This window comes from Halyomorpha halys, unplaced genomic scaffold (assembly GCF_000696795.3).
Source record: "Halyomorpha halys isolate HHAL.00 unplaced genomic scaffold, Hhal_1.1 Scaffold42.1, whole genome shotgun sequence".
In the NCBI taxonomy this organism is placed as follows: domain Eukaryota; kingdom Metazoa; phylum Arthropoda; class Insecta; order Hemiptera; family Pentatomidae; genus Halyomorpha; species Halyomorpha halys.
The window spans coordinates 746268-757432 of record NW_027114384.1 but is presented as its reverse complement, the minus strand read 5'-3'; the positions used below and the strand labels follow the sequence as shown (position 1 = coordinate 757432).

The 11165-nt window shown below is 27.8% G+C and overlaps 2 protein-coding genes across 3 annotated transcripts in view; one reads left to right on the top strand and one right to left on the bottom strand.

Moving 5' to 3' along the window:
* Positions 1-25: 25 nt before the first annotated feature.
* Positions 26-2925, bottom strand: EMRE (Essential MCU regulator). Its single transcript, XM_014432746.3, has 2 exons — positions 2523-2925; positions 26-268 (listed from the first exon to the last, which is right to left on the bottom strand). Exon 1 carries the CDS (start codon positions 2801-2803, stop codon positions 2534-2536), a length of 270 nt encoding a protein of 89 aa, XP_014288232.1. The 5' UTR covers positions 2804-2925; the 3' UTR covers positions 26-268; positions 2523-2533.
* A 191-nt stretch (positions 2926-3116) lies between these two features.
* clu (clustered mitochondria protein homolog) overlaps positions 3117-11165 on the top strand; it is a 147771-nt gene continuing 139722 nt past the window's right edge. Inside the window, exon 1 of one of the 2 annotated variants that reach the window (XM_014432810.3) lies at positions 3117-3352. In XM_014432810.3, coding sequence (XP_014288296.1) covers positions 3298-3352 — 55 coding nt within the window. In that variant the 5' untranslated portion in view covers positions 3117-3297. The remainder of the gene's footprint in view (positions 3353-11165) is intronic. The other variant, XM_014432803.3, reaches the window with a different exon arrangement.

Sequence of the window (11165 nt, the reverse complement as noted above, 5' to 3'; positions counted from 1 at the left end):
ATTGGTGTAATAAAAGAAAAATACATAAAAGCATATATTGATTTATTTTAATCAACAATATGTTAAATATATAGTTAATAATAATAATAACAATAATAATATTAATTATCACAAGTTTGTATTTCTATAAGAACTCTCCATGTTCAAATAAATACTGCTTAAAAATTAAACAAATTTCTTTTATTTATTCTATGACTAGAATATTGCACTTGAAAAGAAGTTAATAGAGCAGCAAGGTAAGAAGAAAAACATTCCAATGCACAGCTTCCTATAAAAAGAAAAATATATATAAATAATAAAAGTAAATAAATATACAATATTGACTTTCTTACAACTAAACTCAATATAAAAACAAACACAGTAGAATCCCGCTTATCTGTCCTAGCTGAGACCGAGATATAGCCGGTTAATCAGGATATATCAATATTAATTTAACTTACACATGATATGAGTTTTTCATTTCTTCCCTAAATCCACTTGATTACTTGTTTTGATCAGTATTTGGATGGATGGAAAAACATTCAATATACAGATGTCTATTAGCGCTTAAATTAAAGCTAGTTTAATAGTAGTTTATGCAATTTATTTACGTAAGAGTAGTAGTTTTTATATTTGACAAAATAAATTCACTAAATATTATTTTCTAGTTGTTCGAATAAAATTTTTGATTTTTGAATCTCTGGAACCAGTCTATTAGGACAAATAATAGGCAACGTACATATGTCTGCCAAAACTCAAAATAAAGGTAATTAACCTTATTATAACATATTTTATGAGAGGTATATTTGTAAGGATAGTAGTTTTTATATGAATCAAAATTTTGCACATGAAATTTTGTTTGAACAACTGTAAATCCTTGTAAACAAATATCATGAACACTACTACTCCTACGAAGGTAAACCTCATTAACTACTTTATAAGACATTAAACTAGCTTTCATTTGAGTGCTAATAGACATCTGTAAGTTGAATGGTTTTTGAGATATAGATTTCTCCAAATAAAATCACTAACTACTTATTTTTTGTTCTTATTAATCTTACTTTTTTGTTTTAATTATTATTATTTTATACATAATATTTTTTGTTTATATTGTTAATATTTTTGTTGCTTATCAAAAATCTATATCTTGAGAACTATTAAACGTAAATAGCTCTATTAGAGCTCATATTTTAGCAAATTTACTCTACTTTAAATTATGTTCTCTTAGGTTTTCAAGTGTTGTTGTTAGTTTTAAAGATACAGAGCTCCGAATGAAATATTAATTTTTTTAACGTTTTAAAACAGCCATCATTTTTTATTCCCCTTACCTATACTAATACAGACTCATCAATTTTGACTAGTAATCATACATAGTTTTCATTAAAGTAATCGAAAAAAAAAACTTGGAATGAAATAACTGACTTTTTTCTCCTCTTGGGCTCATGTACTATTAGTTTCCTCCCTTATTTTTCCCCACTTCCACTATGGCTGTCTGTTCTCTTAAATACAATTTTTTTTTTCGGGATCATCATAAATATGCATATAATGTAGTATAACGCCGAGTTGAAGTGGCTCTATTCTTCCTATTATTATCAATATTTTGCTATATAAGTTGCTCAAAGGACTAAATTCTATAGTAGTGAAGAAATTTTTTTCACTTTGAATGACACTTGTGTACTAGTACTGAAAAATTTAGAATTTTAATAAAGTTCCCTTTACAATTGACTTTAAAAACCACCACTACTATTATAAAAAAAAAAATTAAATATATTTAAAAAAAACAATAATTATAGAAAGAGTTCCTACATAAAATAATGGCTTAACTATTCAGGTTTAGATTATTAAATGACTACCCTGATACTGAACTCCAGAAGTATCAAATGATAGATTAAAGGGAGTATAACTTGGTTTAATTATATAAAGACTCAAAAGAAGTATTCTCAGCATAGTTCCAACATGTTTAATACATTACAAATTAAGTAATACAATATGTAAAACACATTTCACAAACCTATAGTTAATCAGAATCATAGTGAGAAGTAAGTATTTAACAAGAATAGAATAAATTATTTAAAGCCAACTAGAACAGAATGATTGAAAAAATAGAAACACAAAACCAATAAGAGGGTACAACAGTACGAGTTCACCATTGAAATCATTAATTATATTAATCTGGTTACTTAAAAAACAATTTTAAGTACTGATATTATTTAAGATATGATGAGGTGGAATAGATAATGTAAAAGCATATGCACTTCAGAAGTTAGATGATTGCAAGGTAGCCAAATCTTCTGTTAAGTATAAAGAAATACCAAGCAAGATATATTTTTAAAACTTCAATTAATGCATTAAAAGGGCATTAGAGCTGTCAAACAAACCTAAGACTTATGGAAATTTGTAGTTGGTATCAGGTATCAGTTAAATAGCTTTGAGCAATTACTTTTAAAGATATTTAGGGAATATTAAAACAGGTGTACAATACAAACATCTAATTTTGTGGGAACCGTTTATGAAGATGGGTAAATAAGAAGTTAGAAACAAACCTTAATGTCCATTAATCATCATCGTCATCATCATCAGCGGGAACAAATAACTCATTTTCTTCCAGGAAATTAGCCATTTTCTTACTAATTGTAGCACCAATAAGTAATCCGGGTATTACTGTACAAACGATACCTAGAATACCAAACCTCGTTTGATGAGGTAAAGGTAAAACAGCTCCTGAGCTAGTGGTTGTTACATTTCTGAAATTTGATTTGCTCAGTGTTTGAGTAACTAAATATAATAAACCATTCGTATTTTTTAATATACGAGTGCTGATCATCTTGCGGTTTTGACAAGTCCTAATACCAGCGAACACAAAAGCAGAATCAGCTGCTAAAGAAGTGATTATTTTTAAACTGTGCTTTATATATACTCAACTGAAATAAAATTACGATAATTTTTTATTTTATATTACATTTTTAATTTCATATATTTTTTTATATTTCTAATCATGTTTATTGAAGGTAAAATTACAATAATCACTCAGCTGCATTCGATTTATACACTCTCGATAAAAATAAATAACACTTCTTATTCATAGTATTTTCTGCCAGTATTTAATTTATAATAATATTAATAATGAAACAAAATAGAGAAAATTTCAGATAATGACTTTTCAATTCTTATCATAATTCAATTTCGTGCATTTGAAAAAAATTATTGGCAGCCAATGAGAATCGTTCAGTAGAAAGATAAGTGAGCACATGTGCAGTCGGGGTTTGTCAGGGATTTCAGTTTCTTATCCGAAAATTTTGTGTCTAGTGCGTGCTTATTATGGCAAATGAAGTTACTCAAAGTAAAGAGGAGCAAAACGAAGGAAAAAATAACAGTGAGTGAATCTATATTCTTAGTGTACAATGTTCAATTATATTATTATTTCTTATTTGAACTTATTATCCCTCAAATCTATAACCTTGATATGATATAACCGGTAGATAATACTTAACAATTCTGATCCTTTGGCGGTTTTATTTGGTTATTGGGGTTCACTTGTGATTAAACAATTAATAGAAATGTATTTGGTGTTAGAAAAACTACAATTTTCTATTATTTCAATTTAAATTATGGTTTTAGTCTAAATGCAGTTGGTTAATTTTTTCTCTATTTCCGGTAAAAATATATTTTTTCATTATCATTAAATGTGAAACAGAGTAATAAAATTAATAAATTTTATTGTTACAAGGTAGTTTCTCTTAGCTAAGTCGTTAATATCAATTTAATGCAAATTATTATATTCACGTTTCTTATTAATTCTTATCCGTACTTTAAAAAAATGATAATTTTGTTTAAACTATTATCTGACTACAAAAGTTGGTTAGAAATGTACACTATTTAATATTCACTTTTTAAAATTACTATTATTTTATATGGTAATGAATGAATCTATTTCTAATTATTATTGTAGTTATACATTTGGGTGTTACATAATAAAATAATTATAATAAATGCAAAAAAATAATCTTTTTTTTATTAAAGCAATCTTTTTCATAAGGGTTCACATACCGATTCTTTTCGAAATTCGAATAAATTAATGTTTAATTTTAAAGGGTTTAATGTCCATTTTATTCCATTAACATTTTTTTTTTTTTTTTTATGATTTTGTTATCAAATTATCAGTATGATACTCAATACAGGAATATATAATTATTTAAATCTTTTTCGATAAGTGTCGGTTAGTTTTGTTTTTACAATTACAATTGTTAAATGAAAAAATGTAGTAACTTATTTTAAACTGTCCTTTTATTTATGTTTGTTTATTATGTTACCATCATTAGGAGAGGGGATCTATCACTGATAATTATGACCTTATTGCTAGGATTAGTAGATATCTACTAGAGTTCATCATCATTGTATAAGTTTTCAGTTTCTCCTTCATTTGTTATTGAGAGATATTTAGTTGAATTAATTCAATATTAAACATAATATTCAGCTAATGCACTTAATTAAAATTTAAAATTAAAGAGACAATGATGATGCAATGTGACACCTCAATTCATTGGATTTATAATAAAATTTACACAATTTTTTATTGAATATTTTTATGTTTTACAAAAAGTTGTTACATAAGGTCTTAAATTATTTGTTTTGTTTCTGTTTATTGCTCAAAAGTATATTTATATCGAGTTAATTAAATCAATTTATTTGAAATATGTTTAATTTTTATAAGCCTCTTCGTTTTGTTTCTTTTATTTAATATTAATTTATTGTAGAAAGTTTAAAAAAAAAAATCTTTTTCTAAAGTTGAAGGAATGCTATTCCTAGATATGTCCTTGATCTCTCTACTATGAGCTACCCTCATCAGTCAAATATTATAAAATGTTTATTTTTTTTTAAGAAAATGAATTTTACATTAAGTAATTTTTGATCTTGTTAACTATTTCATTTTCATGTATTGTTTTTATTATATTACGACTGTTCAATTTGTTTTCTTTTAAATATTCTCCTCACCCTGTATAGAAAATTCTGTGTGTATATGTATATGTTATTTAAAAATTCAAAGAATTCTGAACTTGAAGAAATGATTTAAGGAACTTATTGTCTTCTGTTCTTAACTTACTGAAATTTAGTTCTGTTATCATTATAGCCACTAATCATTTATTATCAACCATTCTATAATATACATCTATTTCTTGTTGATGTTTAAATCTAATATTCATATAATCAGGAATCCTAAAATATTAAGTAGATTCTGTCCTGTCTAGAGTTTGACTCTGTAAGGACCTTGTAATTATAATTTTATGTGATTATTTTAATATCTTATTTAAAAATTGATTGTTCAAAATCATTACTGGGGTTTGTGGTGTGTTTATTCAAAAAAAAGTTTTATAGTGTGTATACAAGTGCTTTTGGTGATGTTATCATCAGATAGTTGATAATGACAATTATTCTGAATTGTATAAGTACTATCTGTAATTTTTCATTTTGAGATTTTTAAAACTTATATAAATTTTTAATTCTTGTTCTGGCTTCAGTTATATCTTTCATATTATTCATTTAAATAGGATTTAACATTTAGTTTTTTTTGTGGTTATGTATTGAATCCAAATTTATGCAATGAATAACTAATTTTGTTCGCATGGCCTATGGATTATGTTTAAAGAACATTTAAAGAATGTTTTATTTTGTTTCAATATTGCTTTCAACATCTTTATAATAAGAGTTATAATTAGTTTTATTTTAAATAATTAGAAATATCAAGGAGGCTTCAGTGTATTGTGTTTTCCATTATTAGTTTTAAAATAACTGTTAAATTATAGATGTAATGAAACCTGAAAGCAGGACGGAGCTCACAAATGGAACCTTGAACTTTGGCAATTTAATTATGAATTGTATTAATTTAATCACTGAAAGGACTCATCTGCTATTTGAAACTCTCCTTCAACTTCCTCTGTGATCATTTTTGAGTTTTATAATTTAAAAATGTTATTTTTTAAAAATATTAGACAATTTTTAAAATATTTTTTTAGGTTTTTGTTCAGAAATATTTTCTCTCCTAACACAAAAATATATTAATTAATTCCAATTTCATGTTGATTTAAGTAAAAAAAAATTCTATTGATTTAAATCAATTTAAATTCTGCTGCGAAACCTTTACATATCAACCATACTTTCGAGGATACTACTAGATTAAACTATTATATACATGTGTATATTTTATTTTTATGGGCAGGTTTTTATAATATGTTAATATATCTACTTCTAAAAATTCATCAAGTTGTGATGGGCCTTTCTGTTGAATGTTGAGGATTTGCCCAAGAAGATTATATATATTAAAAAAAAAGTGAACAAAATTAAGCATTTTTGGCGCATGGCTCAAAAAAAATTTGTTTTTCATGGTTATTAAGTGCTAATAGATTTGTCTCTTGCTGAAGAATAAGAAAAATATATTACTGATTCAAAAAAATTGTTTATTCACTTAAAATTAAAATTTAAAAAACATGAGGATTTCAGTAAAGTTGTTCATCAATTTTTTTTTGTCGGAAAAAGCAAATCATTTTCGTTTTTAGCGTCGTCTGAAACCCTCTAATTCCATTCTTATTCTTATCTTGTCAAAATTTATAATTTTCAAGGATATCCACTTGACGTACGTTGTTTTTTTTTCCCCCCCATTAGAAGTCAATTATTTGTTATTATTTTTCTTGTAACATTGTTAACAGTTAGAGGTATATTTTGCACTATACTGTACCCCTCCCCCCCCCCATAATCAGTCGTTAAAAAAAAACGTAATTGTTAATATTTACCATATAAGGCCCACCAGGCCGATCTGGGTCCTGTTTCATAATGAAGTACAAACTAATACTATTAGTCTTGTAGATTTATCTTAATTCAATTACACTGACTTGTACAATAGTAACTTGTACTTTAGTATTTTTTAATTCCTGTAATATCACTAATAGTCATCCTTATTATGAAAAAAACAAGTATTAGTATTGTTACCACACTAGTTTCTACACTTGTACTATTAACTAATACTATTAGCTTTCATTATGAAACAGGGCCCTGGTATTAAATAAAAATATATAATAAGAAAGAAGGCTTCTAATTATGTTTCAGAATGTCAATTTGTTTGTAAATGTAACCTCATACTATTAACTGAGCCCTATTTATGCCATAAATAGAGTGAAATGGATTCGTTCGGGGTTTGGTTATCCCCTTAGGACGAGTTCTGTGAGCCGAAGTAGACAGCTCTGACCCCAATTAAAGAAACAGTTCCCTAGTAATTTTGTTTTTTATTTTTACCTTCACTTACCTATAAATGGAATATATAGTAAGAGAGCGTATTGCGAAAATTCGAATTCGAGTTTTTGTACGAAAGAAATGAGCGGATGAGTGTCTTTTTAGAAGAATTATTAAATTAATTACATTTTTTAATTACACTACTAATCATTGTTGCTTTCTTTTTACTTGAGTGTATTAGACTCAGTTAAATATAAGTGTACATTCCTTATTAAAATTAATTGGGATCGAACCAGGAGCAATTAGTTCCCAAATTTATAATTTGGCAAATCAAACATGCCATTACTGCAAAACCGCCTTCAGCGGACCATGTAACACCTATCTTACAATGCCAAGCGGCAATACAAGACTTGTTGAAATCACTGTATATATTTCTTAGGCTAAGTCTATTCTATATATGTAAATGTTTGTAAATAAAGATATTTGGAGGAAAGAAACAATAAACAGTTCCATTAGAGCGGTCCCTCCCCGTTCTTATACCCCCGTCTAGCAGTTCCTGGGCCAATATTGTTATCTTAGGCTTCAGGGGACCCAGACCACTCCTTTATAATACCATGTGGCAAAGGAAGGGCCAAGTTGGTTATATATGTTTGTTGATTTAGGTTTTAGATATAGCTCTTTTATCTATTCTATTTATATTGTATTTAGCGCACTTGCTCAGCCTCCACTGGCTCATTACCAGTGATGCGGCTAGAGGGATGCGCTGGGATCTCTTGAGCTCTGCTCTACCCCTCACACGTGGGGGATAGAGTGGGCTCAGGGATCCTCAGGTCGATTGTGTAAATATTGTATATATTATTTTATCATTATGTTATTTTATTTATTTATTTTTCATACAGATAGTTTGATTATGTTCATCTTGTCTATTCTTTTGTTTGTATATATTTTAAGAGAGTTTTTTATTTTTTTAAATTTAAAATTTTTTTTTATTTATTTAATTTATTTTAGTATGTATGAAATCATTCATCAATATTACCTATTGCCCACAACTGTGTGGTAGATTGTAATATCTATCAATAAATAAATCTATCAAATAAAAAAAATAAAAAAATTATATTGTAAATAAAATATTGAAGGTAAAAAAAAAAGTCAATGCACAGTCTTGATTTTGTATTCAGAAGTGTTCTTCTATCTACTTTCTTTTTTTTTATTAGTTTCTTCCCGCTGTCACGTGACTTATAATTAATAAATCATGTTTTAATAGATATAGCTCTTTTTACTTGTGTGTCTGAAACTGCCTCAATGCCTGTAAAAATAAATTTGTTTTGTTTTAAAGACAGATGAAAGTTTTCTCAAAGTTGAAAAAATTACATATGCAGACGAGTTTTCTTCTATAATTTTGCGTTGACTTTTTAAAGTATTAAAATCATATTATTGTTTTTCTAAGTTACGAAATATCAAGTCTTCAACTACCATTAATTTCTGAGAATTTTAGTAATTGTTTAGTTTGATTTCTGGATGCTCCTTTAATTCAGAAGATATGGAAATTCTGAACGTTTTAGCCTCCTCTTCACCAGAGCATGAAAAAACTGAGTTTCCCATGATAAGCTCCATTAGAGTTTCCGTATTCCTTTTTCAACGACCGAACTAACTGATAAAGAACCACACCTGCTGCCCAATTGTGGGGGTTATTTTAGGTGAAAATGGAAAACGGCCAACTTATCTAAATAATGGCTCGGCTATTATTGTTTCGATTATTAAATATTCTCTTAGCTCTTCTTTCATAAAGAAAAAATATGAATAAATAAAAAAAAAAAAACTAAAATTAATTATTTATTTTTATCAGTTGGTGCAGCGACAGGCCAATTCCTTCCAATAGGGTCACCCCCGCCCTTCCCACTGACTTAAGGGCAGTGACAAATCGGTCTAGATCCATGGATTTTATCTCTTGAGGGTGAGCGGGCACAGAGGGACAATATCTCCGTGGCTATTGGGCGTCCTGAAGACCATAATGCTATTCCCGATTCAGATACACCTTATAGTACAACAGTCCAAGAGGAGAAAAAAAGCCAGTTATTTCACCCCAATTTTTGATTACTTTAATGAAAACTATCTATAATTACTAGTCAAAATAGTCAAAATGAGTCTGCCAAGTATAGCTAGGGGGAATAAAAAATGGCGACTGTTTCAAAAGGTTAAAAATAATTAATTTTTCATTCTGAGCTCTATATCTTTAAAATTACCAACAACAATAGAAAATCTAAGAGAACATTATTTACAGAAGAGTAAATTTTCTAAAATATGAGCCTTAAAGAGCTATTCACGTTCAATAGTTTTCAAGATACAGTTGTTTAAAAATAACAATTTCATAAAAAAAAATGTAGTGATAAATCTCAGTAACCATTCAGTATACAGATGTCTATTAGCACTCAAATTAAAGCTAGTTTATTGGGCTATAAAGTAGTTTCTATTGTTTATCTTCTTAGAAGTAATAGTTTTCAAGATATTTGCTAAAATTAATTGATTTATAGTTGTTTGGACAAATTTTCATTTGCCAAATTTATATTTATATGCGAATATCACAAAAACCACTACCCCTACGAAGATAAGTGTCATAAACTACTTTATAGTAAGTTAAATTTCTTTTATTTTGAATGATGGCAGACATATGTACGTCTTATGGAACTAGAGATATATTTTTTCAAAAATCATGCATTTTATATGAACAACTAGAAATTAACATCGTGTGGATTTATTTCGATGAATATCATAAAAACTACTACTCCTACAAAGATTAAAGTTATATAATATTTTATAGTAAATTTAACTAGCTTTAATTTGAATGCTGACAGACATCTGTACGTCGTATGGTTTCTGAAATAAAGCTTTTCATAAATCAAACTTATTATTGGAACATCAATAAATCAATTTATTTTAGCAAATAGTATGAAAACTGAGTTTCCTACGAAGGCAAAGGTCATAAACTACTTTACAGTGCATTAAACTAGCTTTAATTTTCAGTGCTGGCTGACATCTGTTCGTCTAATGGTTCTAGAGATATATTTTTTTATAAATAAATTCAGAAACGTCTGATTTTTTTAGTGCATATTTTACGAAATATTGCAATTTATAAAGATGGAAGTATGTATAGGACGTAAATAGCTCTATTAGGGCTGACATTTCAGCAAATTACTCTTCTTTAAATAATAATCTTTTAGATTTTCTGGTATTTTTAAGATATAGAGCTCAGAATGAAAAATTATTATTTTTAACCTTTTTGAAACAGCCGTCATTTTTTATTCTCCCTACCTATACTTGGCAGACTCATAAATTGTCCCTACTAATTATACTTAGTTTTTATTAAAATAATCAAAAATTGGGGTGAGATAACTGTCTTTTTTCTCCTCTTGGATTGTTGTACTATAGAGAGTTGATTCCAATAGGTAGGCGGACCTGACAAACCACAGGAGGTGGAATCCATCATGAGTGAACAATCGTATCGGGTGGTAACCCGTTGAGTATATAGGTTCAAAGAGATTCCAAAAAGTCGTTTAATTCTATTGAACCAATGAGCTCTGCCACACTTGACAGTTTGAAATGTTGAATATTTTTTACTTATTTTCACTATTCAGATAGGGCTTGTTATTAAACTTCAATACTATTATTAACCTCTTCAACATTAATATTAAAAACTTCATCTTCCATTTGTAATTAACTTGTAATTCACTGGACAACACTCAGTGAGCGTTTTATACCTTTCACTCAAGTTACCATTGCAGTTGTTCCTTTCCACTGTGACCTTGACCAATTTAAAGAATTCAAAACTGACATAATCCCAAAAATATATCGATATTCTAAATTTAAAAAACCTTTGCCTGTTGAACAGATTCGATACTTAGGACTCCATCTTGACAAGAGACTTACTTGGAATCCACACACAAGACTGAAACGACAAGAAACTGCTC